The sequence below is a fragment of the Simochromis diagramma genome, unplaced genomic scaffold, assembly GCF_900408965.1.
Source record: "Simochromis diagramma unplaced genomic scaffold, fSimDia1.1 OVJJ01000344.1, whole genome shotgun sequence".
In the NCBI taxonomy this organism is placed as follows: domain Eukaryota; kingdom Metazoa; phylum Chordata; class Actinopteri; order Cichliformes; family Cichlidae; genus Simochromis; species Simochromis diagramma.
Window position 1 is genome coordinate 10,586,024 of NW_024387375.1, and position 19,302 is coordinate 10,605,325.

Here is a 19,302-nt window from a genome sequence, read left to right on the forward strand (position 1 = left end):
CCCCCCCCCACAAACCACACAACCCTTCTCCTCTTGGACTCCACAGCACTGCTGCATGGTGGTCACATTTTCTGAAAGGTACCAAAATACATGTGTTATAGCCCAGTGAAAAAAACCAAACAAACCATATGTGACTCATATGTGCAAGTTAAAGACTGCTCTGTGCATTTTTTCCATGTTGAACTGGCTACTCAGGCTGTCTCTTGGTGCCCAGCTGGTGGGCGTTTGACTACAGTGAGTCAAACTGGTGACTTTTAAAAATCGACCAGTTAATGCCAAAGTACTGTGGCAGCACAGTGTTTCTGCCGAGAGGAGATATGCACAACAAAAACGTGAATTTGTACGTTCCATCATCACCCGACGCAGTTACAAAAGTAAAGAGATATTTTTCTGGTATGTGGATGTGCAGCGAGTTTACAGCTGCCTTGTGTTGACCTAACTGCTAGAGCTCACGTCGCTTCCTGGAAGCACAGGCTTCAATGCTTGTGATTCTTCGGTGATCCCTTTAATGCATCTGCACTTCCTGCCTGTCAACTCATCTTTGTTCATCAGCTTTTCCCACTTATGGCACCAAGGAGAAAAAAAAAACGTAAGCAGAGCAAAACGGCAGTGAAAAATTGGAGGCATAGGACAATGATGCATGCGCTCTTAAAACACAGATCACCTATAATGTGAACATATTTCTGAGGAGGTGTGTCCAGATTTGTGCCAAATTTAAGCGGTTTTGAAATGGAACTTACTGGCTAATGATTCGATCATACAATGTTAACTGTGCTTTTTATTGCTCAAAAACAACAACAAAATTCATCCACACTGGATGTCAATTTGAAGCCTCTCTCCCCCTGGCTATTCTTAAAAAAAAAGAAAGAAAAAGACCTCCCTTATTGTTTGTTTGTTTTTTGCTATACCCTTTAACGAAAAATCTTTTGTTTTATTAAAAAAAAAAAAAAAAACAAGAAACAACTGATTAACACTCCCACTCTCCTTGTTCTTTTTTTCTATTCCCCAGTGGTGAAAGATCAGCCCAGAGAAAGGCCTTCATGAGAGTAATCGTGAGCCCGATTGGAAGAAGACATAAAGATGAATTAATTGGGAGATGAGAAAAACTCCGCTTTGGCTAAATCTATTCCAGGTCTTCTGGGATCCTTTAAAAAGCCTATGAACAAAGCTCCAGTGTCAGCAACAAACAAGTGTGGAATCCAGTCCCACAAACCTTTGTGTTTGTTGCGTCTGAGGCTGGGCTAAAACTAATTGAGTAATAAAATCTGCCGTAAGCAGACACGAACAAACTCCTCACATCACTTCTCGCTAACCCACAACAAAGCCACTGAGAAACAAACTGTATTTTCCAAACAGCCTGAACCACATATTCTTATATTTGACACTTTACACAACTGAATGAAAATAATAATAATGATAGTCAACCATCCAAAGATAAAACCATCTTTCATTACATACATAGCATTGAATTACATTCTAGAGTTCTTAACATCACGAGTTAAATGAAAACAAAACAGCAAAAATAAAGTCACACTTAAAAGTTTTCCACTAACAATCGAATCCACATGGGAGGATAAACACTGCCATTTTCCATTAGGAAATGATCAGTTTGATCCACTGTTATCATATCAAGATATTGGCACAGGTACACAGCTTATGAAAACTTTTCTTGCTGTTTTTTTCCAATAACAGACGTAACTGTGGTTCAGTCAGATTTTTCGCAGTGTTTGTCCACCCATTCAAAAAAATACAATGAGAAAAAGTTGGCACTGAGTGGAGAAGCTCGAGTGAATAGTGCTGTGAGGAACCTGGGGTTACATTGCAACTGAAGCTGAACTTTTCCTTCATATATTGTTAATAAATAAGAAAACTCATTTACATCCATCATAAATCTTAATTTTAGTAGCTATGTTTTCGTCTTGAGTACCTAAAAACTTCTCAGTATATATAGAAAAAATATATTTGGTTCTACATACTCAGTACAGATAAATCGGCTCCTTCTGTTTAATTAGATTTATAATAACCCATCATCTTTCTTTATCAAAATGAAGCTTAAAGTAGACTGCTCCGATGAGCTTGGCTGAATAACGATTTTGATAAATCTGGGATGTAAAGAGACTGGATGATGATGAACACAGGCCCTTCATCTATATGCAGATGAGCTTCCTTTGTCAATAAATGAAATGTATTTTTCTTGCTCAGAATATCAGACTCAGTGTTCCAGAAAAACACAAAATGTTTATACTGGCTTACAAGCTTGTAAAAAGTCACTACAACAGATCAGTCAGCAATCAGACACCAACGCCTCAACTATCTCAAGTGAGCAGTAAAAATGTAAACGTCACTTCTGTAGGCAACATTCATCCTATTTATGTCACGAACGCTCTAGTGTCACACACTCTACTGCAAATAGAACCTCATCAGAATTTGAAGCAGGGGCATTAACAAGGATTTTTCTTGTGTTTTCATGTCCACTGCGGTGATCCAAGCTTAGATTGACACAAATGAGGAATATAAAAAACACAATAATTACAGAGGAAGTCACCGTCACATGGTGTGCTGTTCAGAGCTTGGTTTAATTCTCTGGGTGTAAAGAAGTATATTTCATAAATTCCACAGCCTCCTGCTCTGTATGTAAAACGTTAATGCTCTAAAAACAACACTGACCTGGTTAAAAATGTATTTCACTTCCTTACAAATCTTTAAGCCACATAAATAAATACTCAAACTTCTCTTTCATTTCTTATCAGTATAATATTACAACCTAACCTCTTAGTATGAATTATTCCTCTATACTCGGAACAACATTACCACACTGACTACCTAAATACCAAAATATCAAAATGCACATCCTCCAGTAAAAAAAAAAAAGAAAAGAAAAAAAGACAAACAAACAAAAGCAACATGAGACCAGCAGCTTCAGACAAACATACAAAAATACAGTCACTGATTTTTAAGACATCTAATTCACCACCTTCAGCGCTTCGGTTTTCAGTAAGCCGATTGCAGCAAAAGTAGTTTCATGAAACGCTTCCAAAAAGCCAACATTCAGGATGCTGATATTCATCTTGTAATGTTTTGTACAGCACAGTTTAGAGTCTAAATGCTGTTATTTTATCCTGAAAATGCAATCTAGCTTTCAACTCAGTTGGTCGATCATTCAGTCATATTGAGGAATGTTTCTTTTTTGCAACACTACTGCAGGCCTGAGAATTATCTTGAAATAATCAGTATCAATTTCTATCTCTGACTTCCAATAAGAAAGCTAAAATAAAGAGCAGATAGAACTACTTATAACTATATAACTGCTTGTGAGAAAAAGAGAAGAGGGCTTCGTTGCTCTCTGCCTCGAAAGATTTCACCAACACTTTTAAGAGTTAAATTATTTATAACATCCACTAAACTGCACTCAGACTGGTGGTCATCACGATACAATATAAGTACTATAGTGACAAAGCAAACCTCTCTGGACATGCCCTGTCAGAGTACACAACCAAAAGTCTGTGTGGTGTTTACATAGTAAACATTACTCGTTTTTTTCCCCCTGTTACCAAATTAAATAAAATTGCTAGCAAGGCAGTGAGAGAGGCTGCTCCGCCACACAGCACTCCCAGTCAAACTCATCCCTAATGGAGAAATAATGCTTTTTCTCATGCCTCCCTCTGCAAGAGTCAGTGGTGAGGGTCAGCTTAAATGCACCACTCTTGGACCTCAGAGTGAAAACCTTATTCTGTTCAGTAGCAATTCAGTAGAGTAGCAAACGTTTAAAATTGAGGCTTTCCTCACATTATGATCAACAGAGGAAAATAAGCATCGCAGGAGATTATAATATATTTATATCTGGCTCTAAATCAGCATATATGGGTTGAGAAGCAACAGGAATCGTCCTGATAACAGGTCGACTGATTTTATATTTTCATCCAAAAGGTATGAAAAATGACTGTGTCATTTTGATCGGCAGCTGACCGCATCTGGATTAAAAGATATTTTTAAGCGCAGGGATTATCAGTCCAATTCTATAAAGTGCATTTATCAGACTTAGTCGACACATTTTGGGGGGACATCAACAGGAAATCAAGATTTTGCTGAACATGGTCATCACCATTATCAAGAGAACAATCATTAACTGAGTTCATGCTAGATTATTATGAACCATCATGTTTGGGATTCAGGAGGCAGGATCGGGTCTGGTTTTCTGTTGCTTGCTCTGCATTTGTTGTGAATTAGAGTTCCCCAATTTCACCTGGAAAAAAAATCCCATGATGCTAACTTTTTCTACTGTAGATTTAAGGTGATGTCACAGAACTTAAAGAGAATAAGATAGCAACTGATGCAAGCACTGATCCTGTCTTTTCTGCAGGGGTAGCTCTTATGCCTTTTTCAAGGGGGGTGGATAACACGCAGTTGAAGTGCTGAAGCAAGCTCCGTGTTACTCTATCGGCGCATTATACGGCATATTAATGGGCTCCTCCCAAATAAAAGCTCAACAATAGGGCAGGTTAATTTTTAACAACAGGTCAGGACACAGATTATTAAAATTAAATGAGTAGTTGTAGCAGTAGTGATGCAGCAGTTTCAGAAGAAGAAGAGGGGCGAATTTTGTCTGACGTTATATTCAGAAGATCTTAGATGATTTATTCTTTCTCATATACAAAAACCTCTGAGCAATAATCTGAGATTGTTGTTGTGTGCATGTGTGTATTTTTCCATTTGGGAACCAAAGAAAAAATATTTTCTTGTTTTGACTTGGATGCATACCACTAAGGAGACACGACATCAGGTTTATGACTTAATAAACCTGTTCACCCCACACAAAAAGCAGCAAAAAAGTACAACAAATGATGGCACCAACAGTTAATGTCCTTACCGATCTAAATCTGCAGCCATGTCTTAAACAAACTGGACTCTAAACTGAGTAAGTAACGTTGCAAAAATAGGAAATTACCCCACATTTGTTGATTATTTGAAATCAACAAATGTCCTAATTTCATTCAATATAGATTACAAAATGCAAAGAAAATTTTCAACTAATCTCTCCACCCTCCTCCTGGTTCAATTGTCCTCCACAGAGTAAAGAATGATGAAAAAGAACCAGAAAACAGTGTTTTGATTTGATTTAACATGTGCACCTTGTGTACAGATGGATAATATTGCTTTTACACTGGAAAATGTGGAGTATTTATATAGAAAATATCCAAAACAATATAAATAGTTTTACATTTACATCTTTTTTTAAGAAACCACGTATTTACCCACAACTGAGTAAGCTAGACCCTTCCTAACCCCTTTGGCACAATAGTCATATTAATATTATTATATTGTATGTATACAAGACATTTGAATAGGAATGGTCACTCACACATTCAGAGTAGTAACACAGTTTCTGTAGTCGTAACACATATTGGTACTGTATGTTATAAGATAGCTCAAAAAGATCTCTTTTTTCTTTTTCTTTTTTAACATTTGCTGATATGTAAATAAACGTACTTTCATCTGAAACAAAACAGAACTGTCATTGCATGCCCTTAGTATTTACAGAGTCATTTTGTCTGAGTTTGTTCTTGCTGGCTACTGTAGAGCACAAATTCGTAAGTAAACTCAAAAAGGAGGAACCAGACTGTGGACTATCATGATGGACAACAATGCAGCACTTATTTTTGGTGTGTTGTGTTTATCAACGGTCCAATTAGTAATCGCTTTAATGGTATGTGCACACTGTATACACGCCACATGAAGATAAAATGTATTTAAAAAACTGCTCGTGTTGTGTATGAAAACCTCCTGGTTTTAATTTTTTTTGTATTTGTGTTTTTTGCTTTGCTTTGCAACAACTGATTTTCTCGGTTGAAGGAGCTGAAACAAAGCCAAGGCCTTGTTTCTCAAAAGCATCTTAGTAAATATATTCAGTGGCACATTTTTCCTCCAGGTACAGGCGTTGGCACATATATAAGAACACTCTATTTAAAGGTATACCCAAAATCTTAAAAAGCCAAATCTGATCTCCTGCAAATATATGAACTACTGTTGCCAAACACTTTGAGTTCACTCACATTTTCCTCAGTCTAGGATATATGGCACGAAGCCAGACTTTAAAGACTAAACCAATGGACTTAAATTCTTACTGAAGTGAGAATACTGACCGCATGAAGCTACAGGCGGTAAAGAAACAACTAGCCTTATTGTCTTGGTCTTAATTCAATAATTAAAATGTCAAATCTCAAAAACACATTGCTATTTCGTAGGGGATCATTTGCATCTTGCTTCTATTTAACCATGACTTCCTGAAGTATTGTCATCACCACACGGTTGCCAGGCAACTAACAGAGACTTCCTACATTTACCTGACAGATAAAGCATGAGAGTGGTATCGATTGCCTGCTCTTGTAACCGCAGCCAATTTTCCACAATAAGGAAGTATTCCTTTAAGTCAATACTACTTGAAGTCTGGGTAATTTTCAAGTCTGTGTTTTCCTGGATCTGCATCACTGACATTTTTATTTGGCTATACTGGATGTCAGTCATCATCAACAGTCAACTAGTATGGTCTTGTGAGACTAACAGTAATGTGGCAGCAGTGTATTAAGTAAACCTAACATTTAAAAAAAATCTACCTAATGCTCAATTTTTGTGAACATCTTTGGTTGTTCTGCCACCTTTGTTTAAAAAAAAAATAAAAATCATAGCACCTGAGCAACAGATGGACCTCATAGTGGCTGAGGAGGACACTCCCCAGCTTGAATCTATCAATTTGCACCCACTGACATTATAGATTGCCGTGATTTCAATTAAACGCATTCAGAGCACTGTCTGTGATAAAACAGGGCGACTGTGTCTTGCTGACATATTGTATAGAGAAAATGTCATGACTGGGATCCAGCTAAAGCCTCGCAAAATGCAGTGTTAAATGTCACACATCAACATTTAGCTTTGAGATCAGACGTCTGCCAATGATCCACCTGAATCTCATTTAATGACTAAGATGTTTATGGTAAAACAAGGCCTGGTCTTTTCAGTCCCTCTGTCGTCCTCTTTCTCAAGTCACACACAGAAAGCTACAAAAGGTTTGGTCCCAACAGCTTCAGGAGTCATGTAGAAAACATACATTCAAACTTCTGAAGAAAACTAATTGGAAGAGTAGAAAATACTGAAATGATCGCAGGATAAAAGAAAGCCGTGAGACAGAAAGGGACCAGGGACATAAATAGCTTGGAGCAGATTGGGAAGCTGAATAAATGAAAAGGTGGTTCTTAACATAGTGCCTGTATATGTCAACACTGTTGATGCAATGCACTTTGTCAGAAGCGTGTTGGATTTAATAATCAAAGAAAAATCTGTAACCTCATACATATTTACAGTGTTTCCCTTACATTGTATTTGTATCAGTGTGCCCACAGTTGTGTTTGTCAATGTGCACCTGTGTAAATGTGCCTACGAGCCAATGTATGTGCCCTTGATAGCCTCTGACGATTCTTATAGGCTGAAGGAGTCTTTATTCATCAATACTGTTTGCTGTCATGTTGCCATCACATCTGATTAACTAAGATACAGTAAAAATACACTCACATTACCCCGCACACACACACAGACACACACACACACACACACACACATCCACAGTCTCTAATTAGTTGATAGCCAAGTTACCTTAAGGCCACTACCCAAACTTCAATGATGAGTAGCCTCAGACCCTCACAAATGATCCCTGGCCTTACTGGTGCCAAAACACTTCAAAGTTATAGTGGCCAATTTTGCAGTTTTCCATCCACATTCGTGAGAAACGGCAAGAAAATACAACATGGGCAAGTTTCTTAGACTCGCAACTCACTGCAAACATGTAAACACAAACACAGTTTGGTGTCTTCACCAAACTTGTCCTACATTTGTCGAGCAAATGGATTTGTCTACCCATTATCTCTTCTGTTTACAAGCTGTGTTGTTTTTGAGTGCTTTCTTCATTTCTGTGATTCATCTCTGCCTCACAGTGAGGATGAACTCTGGCTGTAGTTTCTGAGTGTCAGTCTGGTGTATCTGGGCGAAGGGGGTGAGGGGGGAGGGTGGGACGGGACTGGAGGGAGACAAAGACCTGTCTCAGAGACAGGTGAGCCACTGCTGGAAGCCAGAGAGTCACGGAAGGGTGACGGAGGAGTCAAAGCGATTAGCTCCTCCTCCAACTCTGCCCTCCTCAGAGGGGAGTCGGTGAGGCAGGTGAGCTGACCCCCTCGCATGGGGGAGCGGGACGGGGAGGCCTGGGAGTGAGGGGGTGGCAGGGGGTAAGGTGAATGAGGCATAGAGTGAATGGGACAGCCACCCCGGCCTCCAAAGCTTGATTCAACAGGAGGAAGCGGCTGGACATCAGCGTAGGTGGTGAGGGTCGGGGGCATCTGGAGTTCACGGGGTAACAGATAGGGGTCGGCGGGATGAGGAGATGGAGGTGTGTGTTTCTGCATGTGTGAGTGTGATGGGGAGGACGAGAGCATCATACTGTTGAGCTCCGTTATGTTGGCAGTGAAGCGGTTAACCACACAGCTGATCTGATCCATCAGTGAACTCTGGGGCTCCCCTGGGCGATCGTCCACAATAACCAATCTACCGTCACTCCCTGTAACAATAGAGCCGCTGCTGGGAGGACCGCAACTGCTGCCGCTGCCGGCGCTGCAGATGCTGCTCGGATACTTTGGAATACTGCCCATCTGAGGCTCCTCTCCCGAACTCGCTCCTATTCTCTGGCTGACTGTGCTGATCGGTGAAGGCGTCTGTGGCCGGTATGTGATCGAGTAGCGCTCCTCTGCTTCTGAGAGCTCATACAGGGTCTTGTCGGTGACATTGTCAAGATGAGTGGGGAGAGAGGACATGGACGGGAGTGAGGGCAGAGGGACATGTGGTGGCAGGTCAGCCCCACTGCAGTAATGTTCCTCAGGGGTTTTGGAGAAAGGCTTAATAACAGCAGTCTGATTGTTCTCTTTCTTCTTGATGTGAAATGACAGACGCTGCCACAGGTGGTTCCCACGTGAACTGCTGCGCTCTGTCTGTGCCCACGACACTGATTTACCATTGGAGCTACAGAAAAGGATGAAAAAGAGACAAGAGAGTGATGGGGAAAGATTTCATTTATTTTGTGCATGCACACAGTTTGACAAAAGGCTGTCTAAAGGATTACAAACATTTCTCTTACTTCTTTGAACTGAAGACACATTTTTCTGGCATTAATAATAAGTATTATTTTAATATTCTACTCAGAGGATTTGCTTGTGGTTCTGTTATTACTGTATGGCACACAACACTGTATATCATTCCAAACCCAAGATAGCACTGCTAAATTCATTTTTACATTTGTTTATCCTACAGTTCGACTCATTATGCTGCTCATTAATATTTTAAGTCTTTCTTGTTAACAGTCGTGTGAAAAAGAAAGGTAGAGATCTTGTATGAAACTAAGTACACCCTTACTGCTTCCACAGGAACTAAGATGATAAGTAGCAGCGAGGTGTTGCTAATCAAATCCACTTGATTAACTGATCATTAACCATTGTGAACAATTCTTTTAAAACAGAAGTCTTGGCAGCACATTGCCAAGGAGGAAAATATCATCAACAATGCTCTTAGTTGTACATTTGTTGGTGCCCTTCAATCTGGGATGGTAAAGAGACCATTCTCAAACAATTTAAAGTCCTCCACAGTGAAGAAGAACTAACAGACATTCAAAACAATTGTCAGTCTTCCCAGGAATAAATGCCCCGGCGAGGTGAATATGTGCCAAAACCCAAGAGCTACATCTCAGACTCTACAGGCCTCAATTAACATGTTAAATGTTAAAGTTAATCACACCGCAAGTAGAAACAGACTGAACAAGTATAGCTTGTTTGGAAGGGTTTGCCAAGAGAAAGCCCCTTCTCTAAAAACAACATAGAAGCACAACTTTACAAAGTTGCATCTGAACAAATCGCAAGACGATCTGAGAAAACTCATATAGAAATTTGTGAAAGAAAGTGATTGAATCATACAGTGCATTTAGTACTTCACAGGACTGTTTCTTTATCACATGTCTGTGTTGATTAGTACTGTCAGTTAATACTATATATAAAAATGTATCCAAATGGAGCCTTTACTCGGACAAAGAAACCAGTTTGACTTTATAAACGTAGTAATTTAAAGCTTATAAAATCAGTAGCTTGTTCTTCAGTGTTCTGTCAGGTTCTTTCATCCTGCTTTTATTTCTTCCTCCAGCTTACTTTTCTCCCCGCTTCACATCAGTCACAGCGCTTCCACCCTCTTACCACCACCTCCATCCCTTTGTCAGGTTAATTAGTGTGATTAATCTAAAGTTGAACTCCTGATTAAAAGTCACACCGCCATGGCTGGGAGTGAAACGAACTGAAATCACTCTGGAGACACACAAACCCACACACAGGCTGTGATGCTTACACTCACATACACACACACACACACACACACACACACACACACACACACACACAAACCATACGCCAGGCATGTTGATTGAGCAAACCTGACAAAGCCAAGAAAGAGTTGATTATCTTATCTTAAATTTGATCCTATTAGAAATAGGGGTTTTGGAAGGCTTCTTGAGGGGCTACGGTTCTACCAGAGCCATTACAAGAAGAGAGAAACCACTTTAAGAATCATAAACAGAAGTTACTAAAACAATATAGAAGTATGAGCCATCCATGCCACCAAAAAGACAAATATTTGCTTTGAAACTAGTGGAGCATCACCGGTGGTGATGTTGCACTGAAGCAAGTGAAGTTTGCAGCTCCACTGGAATTTGCAATTCAATTATGATCAATACCTACACCCTTACAGGTTTGTTCACACACTTACTCACACATTTGTCTAAAAGTGTGATCATCTATCATTAAACCTTTACTGGGTACTCACTGAAATATTAGGAAATCTAAATTCAAAAACCCTACAATGTTTTTTTTAATTACTTTTGCATGTCATTTGTGTTATTATGGCGCAGATCAAGTTATTACATATGAATTCTGATCTGTTAAAGGCTGGACAGAAGTTACGAAAGATCACAAATTTCACAGAATTAAGGTAATTTAGATTTTATTTAAATCTAAATTACAGATTGAGAGAAAACATCAACTTTTATCTGAAACTGACTTTTTTTTTTATGAAGGAATCAGCTTGTTGATGAGAGCTGGGTCTCACACTACTACCCACAGAGGTAACAGCAGTTTATATTGGAATAGTCCATTGTGTCCAAGCCTCCAAAGAAAGGGCACTGGATAAAGACCACATCCTAGAATGTACTCATCTTCTTTTTGTTGGATAATCACCTTGAATTTGACTCTTACAGTCACTTTCACCACACATATTACTACTGTGATATCTGTGGGCATCCGAAGAAGAACATTTGGCACATAACACCACAAGCCATCATGCACCTGCTCTCAGTGCAATGAACAAGGCAGGAATAGTTTGACCACACAACACCCTTGCTGCTTGCCACCGCCAGATTTGGCTCCCTGTGATGTAAGGGAGCCAATTTTTAAAATGAGACGAGCAAAATTCAAATCACATTTGTTTCTTACTTTTAATGTTTGGTTTCCAAACTTTAAACCTTTCACTGAAGATTTCAGGTTTATCACTATTTATCAGAACCCACTGAAAAGATTCCAGGTAGAACATTTATAATAGTTTCCACCAGAAAACAAAACTGATTCATGTATGGGGACAAGTCGATGAACCCTGTTAAGGTCTGTTTACTCCCTTAATTTCTGAGAATGTCCTGAAGGTAAATCCAGTATTTTTCCACAGTTCAGACATCAGTCAAACATGTCTTTTCTTTTTCCTTGGGTTTGCTGGACTCATGTCTGTATGTGTCTGTTCAGTTTACACAATGACAGCACCTCAAAGGCAACAGTTTCCAGCCCTGCACTGAAGAGACAGACAGCCCTCTGCCAATTATCACCGCCCACAGAGGATTACAGGACCATAAGAGAAAAGGGGAAGAGCAAAGTAAAGCGAATGAAGAAGGAAACACTTGTGACATTTCATATAAGAGTGTGATTGAAATCTTGCTTGCCAAGCGGGGTGTGCTGGAGGAACCTGCTGACAAACAAAAATATTTCTTGTCTATTTTTTCTCCCCTTTTCATTTCGGGCAAGTGGCTTTGCGTCACTCCCTTTGTGTCTTTTGATCGGTTCCTTGTCACTGTAGATGACTTGTGGATGGCCTTAAGCAGGGTGTGAAAGCTATTATGTCTCTTTGATCAAACTACTCCTTTACCCTTTTCTTTTCTTCTTTTCTTAGCACTTCCCCTCTTCATCTCTCTTTCTCTCTCTATGCATCTTCTTCTCCATTTATAATTCTCTTTTTAGTATTTTCCTTAACCCTTCTTCAGTTCATTCCAATCTCTTCCTTTGCTGTATCTCCATTAGGCAATTGTCTGCAGTTCATGTCAGGGTCAGAAGAACAGTCAGGCAGACTCGATGGAGTTCAGAGAATCAATCTCTTAGAGAGCTTAAACACACCGACACACACGTACATGCACACACCATAAATAGTCTCAGAGTGGGCTATTGGAGAAATGGTGCCTTGGAATATAACGGAAGAGCAACCCGGCATTAACCTGGTCAACAAGCCTCTTGGGTACACACAATCCACACACGCAGAAATACCTGAGTGTCTCTCCAGTGGAGCCTCTCCGTTTCCACAGGTTAACCAGACTGGAGGAGCGGCTGGCAGCTGAGGATGATTTGCCATCGCCCACATGCATGCGCACCACCGTGCTAGTGGTGAAGGCACTACGCACATTACGCTCTGGTTTAGCCAGAATGATGTACACCTGATGGAAACGGTTAGATATGAACAGTGACTACTTGTTGTCATTTACTGCAAAGATAAACGGCACTATGCAAATTTCTGGAGAGACTTTGATTGCGTTGGCTACACAAATTGGTCTTTTAATCTTTTTTTTTTAGAATAATAATCAAGCCTCTCATGACTCACCTTAATATTCTAAACATATTATAAAAAGAAAATTCTCAAAAGAAGCTTCTGCTAAGTATTTTTGATTGACTGAATTTCTTGTTTAGGCTTTTTTTTTTACTGTAGTGACACTGTACGAGAAAATCTAGATCCTGATATTACAAGTGCTGAAACATCTGTGATTAAAATATCAAAAGAGATGTTCTCTTGAATCTTAGCATTTATCTAGTCAAATATTTGACTCAAATTCTCACAACTGGTGGGGAACAACAGTGAGCTCTGTTGCAATGGTCATTTGAAGCTTAATGTAGTTTATGCACAGATTTAGATTACAACTATAGTCGGATTCAGGTAATATTCATAAAAACAACAGACAAGCAATCAGAATGAAATGAAAAGCAATTTAAGCAATGCAACCTTACCTTGGGTACAAACATGCAGCACAGAGCCACAGTGGCACTCAGGCTGACACTGAAGCACATGGTGATAATTTTGTAGTTAGAGCCAAAGTAGATGGGTACAAATGCCAGCCAGATAATACAGGTGGTGTACATTGTAAAGGCAATGTACTTAGCCTCATTGAAATTAGCTGGGACGTTGCGGGTCTTGGAGGGAAAAAGAAAGAGAAGCATAAGTAAACATTCCTTCATTTCCCTTCACAATTGCTGTTGTGCATTTCGCTGTGATCAAGAATAATAAAGCAAATGTAGACGTTCTTTACAGTATATACAGCGATACACACTCTTAACCCCTTACAGTTGTCATTTTATTGCTGGCCACACCGATCTGTGCGAGTGAATTAGGTGAGGCATTTGGTCCTTACCCTCAGCCTCCAAAGTTAAATTGGTTTACTCAGCTGCTGTGTTTAAAACTCGGTTAATTTATTTGTTTGAAGTGCAGTGCATTTATCTTCTGTCTCTTTTTACAATTCTGCTCTCATACTCCGCAGAAAATGGATGGCCGCTGGTCATGGATAATCACAACATTGACTTTATAATTTGATTGGGGTAACATAATTTCATTTACTGCCGCCAAAAGATTTTAGAGAGGCAAAACCACAGTGGCTTAATCGTTTTTTTTCACATTATGTCTGTGTAAACCTCCTCATATGTAGAGACACTCATACAGAGTATCTCTACGGATAACAACACACTGAACTTTTATTGCATGTCAACAGCGCTTAGAGTTCTCTAACTGGCCTCTAACTGGCAGCTTTACCAGTTGTAACAACATGTTTCAGTCGTGTTCGATACTGTGTTATAGAAATAATGCAAAATTGTCACAGGTATTTTTGATATTGAAGTGGTAATGGGAAAAAGTGACAAACACTATCTCGTACCTTGAAGGCATAAAAGGTGCAGCTAAGGATAAGCAGGCCGTTGTATCCCAGCGGGGCAACCACGCCGAGGTTAGTGGTGTTGCAAATGAGGTTGACCTGGCGGATGCTGGGATAGTCGTGGATGACCTGCAGACACCAGAGGAAACGTGACATGCGTGTTATCCAAAGTGTGACAACACTGTTGCTGTCACGTCTTTAATACAAATAAGAATTGACCGTAGGAAGTCAATGGCGGCATGTAAAATTACAGTTATGGAAGTAATTTCACTGACATTTCATGATTATGCTGCCCACTTCTGATGCACAATATTTATTGGTTTATTGAAAATGAATTCAGGCATTTCAGCAGATAAGAACCAAATGTGATGGTAATCAACTTTACAAATTATATGTGCTGTCAGAAAATTTTAAATTGAACAACTACAGACTTACAAGTAGATGTCTCAATATCCAGCTAGGCTACATCCATTTAGGGGTATACACTAACATTTTAAGCTTTGGTCTTGTTTGAATTCTTACTGCCTTTTATCTGCCAATCAAATCAATTATTTATAATCAGTGAAATTTCTGTTGACAATCAGATGCTCAGTGTAACACCTGAGGAAACATGTGAAACCGGTGAAGTAGTTTAACACATTTAACAGAACTCAAAATACAAAAATCCAATAAGACACTCTCCTAATTTCTAATAGGGCAAATCTGCAATCTGTTATATTTCAAACTTAACATCCTCTGGTTATTGTTTATTTTGTTTTATTTTATTTATCTTCTGATTTGTCTCCTCCTTCTGATGATATTTTTTCTATTAAAACACACAGAGCCTACCTCCGGGGGCTCCATGAGGAAGAGAGCCACAATGATGCCCAGCTGTAGCAGTATGAGGAGGAAGGCAATGATAAGCTGAGCACAGGCAGACATGAAGCGAGGTTTCTTTGTGCAGATCTTCTTCTTGCTTCCTGCCAGGATCCGAGCAATGCGGTTTGTCTGGGGTCAGATTCCAAACATCATCAGGACATATAGTACATACTGAATATGCTGCAATCTGCGTTCTCCGTTCCTACAGAGCACTCACTGTTATTATGCAGACATATCAATGAAAAACACATTAACTGCACACTTTTCACAACTTGTGGACCCACCATTTCACTCAGGCCTTACCTTGGTGACAAGTGCAGAGTAGCTCATGGCAGGTGACAGGCCTATTCCCAGTCGCTGGAGGTAGCAATGGATGACGTGGGGTTTGGCTATGAGGGTAAAGGTACACAGGTATCCCAAACAGATACCTGCCAGTATTATGTAACACAGTTCCCTACTGGAAGATTTCACGACTGGAGTGTCCCGGAATCTGAATATCCACATTCATAAAGACATGCAAGCAAGAATTTAAATAAACAGGAAGGAAAACAATTTCAAAAATTCAATGATTTTAAGAAATAAAAGGGATATGTTACCTAATAAAGACTGCAGTGACAAAAAATGTAGCCATTAGACCGAGGCAGGCAAATACCACAGCAGCAATGGGTTCAGGGTCTCCCCATCGAAGGTATTCCACTGGTATTGGGTCACAGCCTGGGGAGGTGGGGGACATCAGTTTGTTAATGTATTTTTTCAGAAAAGATTATTCACTGATCATCAGTTTACTTGACATGTGACACACAGGAATATATATGGATAATAAGATTTAGGTAACAATGGCAAACTATTGTTCAGCCTTTACTTTATGCTCATTCTCACACTTTCTTTTTCTTATATCCAGTTTTAACCATTCTGAATAAAATTGGACTTCGGTTGCTTTCTAAAGGTCCAACAGCTTGCGTCGTGGTTAGAGTTGTACATGTTAGACCTCCAGGCAAGAAACGCTTGCGAGTTATCCGTTGTGCCGAGCTTTGCCTGCAAAGTATGCAACTTTTGTATACAGATGTGGGTCTGATTTAGTATAAAAAGCATGAGAAGCAAACAGGGAGGAAGGAAGGGGGTTGTTGGTGTAGGTGCCCAAATGAGATGATGACTGTTTAATTACTATCAGTATGAAATCTCTCCACTATTGAACTATGGGACCTTTATTTATCACAAATTACAGTTTTATTTTTTTCCCTTGCACCTCCTTCACTGCTATTTGGAATACTACTTCTAATAATACTTTACAAATACGTCTTTGTACTTCACTTTCCTCTTCTTATCCATCCTCCTGGTCTTTCTTCCTCCTTCCCTGTCATTCACCATTTCTTGTCTGTCTCCTGTTGCTCACCATTTCTTTGTAATAATCCATCCATCACTCTGCCTGCTTCTATTTCCCTGAATATCTTCCTTATCTCTCCTCATCCTCATACCTCCCACCTACTCCTATAATTCTCTACCTCCATCTCTGTCTTCCTCATAGGCAAGGAGATAAAGTGTCATTAATTAAAGGGACAGTTCTAATTACGAGCCGTCTTAATGCTTGCTGAATTATTGGTCAGTCTAGACATACTTTAGAGGGAAGAAATGCAAATAGTCTCTTTCTAATTCTCTTTCTGCCCCCTGTACATTTTATTTTTTAACCTTTTTTTCTTCCATTTTCTCTGCATGCAAACAGAGAAAAAGATCATTAAAGAAATAACTTAAGAAATCCATAAACTTTGTATTTAACATGGTTAACAAAGTTTATTAAATCAGTAATGAGGTTAGGTCTAAGGGCGTAAACAAAAGCATAAATGGGAGCCAAAGGGCCAGTAAACAAACAGAGAAGCAAAGTCAGGCAGGACTTTCAGACTGAAATGACTGAAAAGCCCAAAGTGAAATATTAATGGAATGAAAACAAATTAAAATCTTTCTGAAATACAATTAAAAATAATGTAATGTATCCGTATCTGTTTCTTTGTCATCTTAAGAATATTTGTGATGTTATGTTTATGCTGTTAAATCTATACCTATACAGCTGTTCCACATAATAAACAAACTCAAAAACAATAACTACAGTACCTGTCTTTTCCAGTCATACAAGCTCAAGACCACCCACTAATGACAACGTGAGGTGGGTGGAAATTTAGCTCCAATTAATCTAGATGCTGGGTGGGAAATCCCAGATCAGTGTTTCTCCTCGTGGGCTTTCTCAGAGCAGTCAGAAAGCATTTGCAAAGTCAGCAATTTGATAATTAGTTAGTTCATGGAACCTGCAGGAAATGCTGCAACGCTTGACTATAAACCAAACTGGTGCACGAAAGGAAGAGTGACCATTTGAAGTGAGCAGTCAAAATAAAGTTTTTCAAACAATCTCAGACTCAGACTGTGGAACTTTACCAATCAGTGAAGAGGCTCAAATCCCATAGCTAATCCTCCCTTTTTCTCCTTCTTTCACTCTCCCTTGCTGCTGCTCATGATGGAGCCTCTATTCATCTCTATCCCACTTTCACCGTGACTTTATTTTTCTCCCAGTCTTTTCTTGTTTTTGTTCCACTGCTGTCTGAAAAACTATTCCATATCCTTTCAATGGTTTTCGCTCCCACTTTGCTTCTGTCCTTGTCAGCTGAGACCTTGCTTTACCTTTTCCCTCTGCTCCTTTACCTTTTCCCCCCTCCCCTTTTTATCTTTAATATTTTTTTTCCCTCAGATTTCTTTTGGCCTCAAGGAGAAAGATCAAAATGTCTGCTGGTGGAACAGGGCAAGCAGTTTGTTTACACCTCATTATTACTGTTCCATATAGCCCTGCAGGGGGACACGCAGCACTTATTGTTGATGAAACGAGACACATGCATGTAGTCACACACTCTGAGCCCACAGTCACGAACACTAACGAACACACGGATAACCCCAATTAAGCCTCCGTTCCTTTATCTTCTTTCTCCACTGTCAGCTTTCTGCTGATCATTTTCGCACTGATTTACTCCCTGTTTCAGTTTTTAAAGATTCTTCTGTCTCAGACAGAGAAGCTCCCTCTGAATTTTCAGCAGGGCTCAATTCATGTTTTAATCATTGAGCTTGGTGAGGAGCTAGCGTGCAGTATAATGAGAAGCTGAAAGAACAACAAGGCAATATGCAACCTCTTCGAACGCAATGGAGAGGAAATAAATTTTCATTGCAACTGAAGTGTATTTGCATGGCAAGCCGCTCTCGTTGCAGAATAATTAAAACACGAGTGACCATGTTGGTAACAAATTAACGATATGAGAGAGAGGGAGTGGCTGGGAGGAAACGGGAATGGAGAAGAAGAAACTAGGAGGAGGGAAGAGGAGGGTATGGTAAATGGATGCCTCTCACTTTCTCTCTCTAGGGTAACTTGTGCAGGATTTCCTGTGCAATGCTAATATGTAATACACACTGACAGGCTGGATTAAGACAAAAAAATCCATCATGTGAATATTCTTTATATCTTTTATGATCCCTGGGGTATTTCTGAGATTGCAGGTAAAGATACCGACCTGTGAGGTCATTATTAGGCCAGGAGCCCAGCTCACAGGCTTGGCAGGTGTACTCATCAAACACAAATTCATTTTCTTTGCAGGGGGTGCACGTCCAGCAGCAACTCACTTCACCTTTACGGATCACCTGAAGGAGACAGAATACGCACTCACGCCATAAGCAGAGTTCAAACGAAGCCACTGTATTAATGTGAAGCTTTACTTTCAGTCATGTCACATAAATGATCTGTAGGAGGAGCAAAGAGGTCTGGTATAAAAGTAGAATACAGGCTGAGGTGAAAGAGGTGTAGGCTGGTAACGTAAACATGATACAAATCAGTTTGTGATGATAATGAAAATTCCTCAAACACTCATCATACTAATAATTTTATTATTCAGTTATTTTAATCTAATTCCGGGTCTACTGTGTGAAAATTACTCATCTTACCTTAATCTGCCCTTTGTCACAGGGGTCACTGCAGACTGACTTGATCACGCTCTCTTTGCTGGGCCAGATTTCATCATCATCTATTTTTAAGCCTCTGTTGTCCCAACTGCCGACGTTTATGTAGTCATAGTAGTCCTTCCCCATCTTTTTGAAGTTCATTATTTCATACCTGTTAACAA

General features: G+C 39.6%; 1 protein-coding gene across 3 annotated transcripts in view; it reads right to left on the bottom strand.

Annotated features, from left to right (window-relative positions):
- The window catches only part of grm5b (glutamate receptor, metabotropic 5b), an 81,480-nt gene continuing 62,178 nt past the window's right edge, over positions 1-19,302 (bottom strand). For all 3 annotated transcript variants that reach the window (XM_040008698.1, XM_040008700.1, XM_040008699.1), the window contains exons 10-18: positions 19,124-19,292; positions 18,697-18,823; positions 15,751-15,868; positions 15,458-15,644; positions 15,125-15,283; positions 14,300-14,425; positions 13,383-13,565; positions 12,651-12,817; positions 1-9,057 (exon numbers count right to left, since the gene is read on the bottom strand). In XM_040008698.1, coding sequence (XP_039864632.1) covers positions 7,977-9,057; positions 12,651-12,817; positions 13,383-13,565; positions 14,300-14,425; positions 15,125-15,283; positions 15,458-15,644; positions 15,751-15,868; positions 18,697-18,823; positions 19,124-19,292 — 2,317 coding nt within the window. In that variant the 3' untranslated portion in view covers positions 1-7,976. The remainder of the gene's footprint in view (positions 9,058-12,650; positions 12,818-13,382; positions 13,566-14,299; positions 14,426-15,124; positions 15,284-15,457; positions 15,645-15,750; positions 15,869-18,696; positions 18,824-19,123; positions 19,293-19,302) is intronic.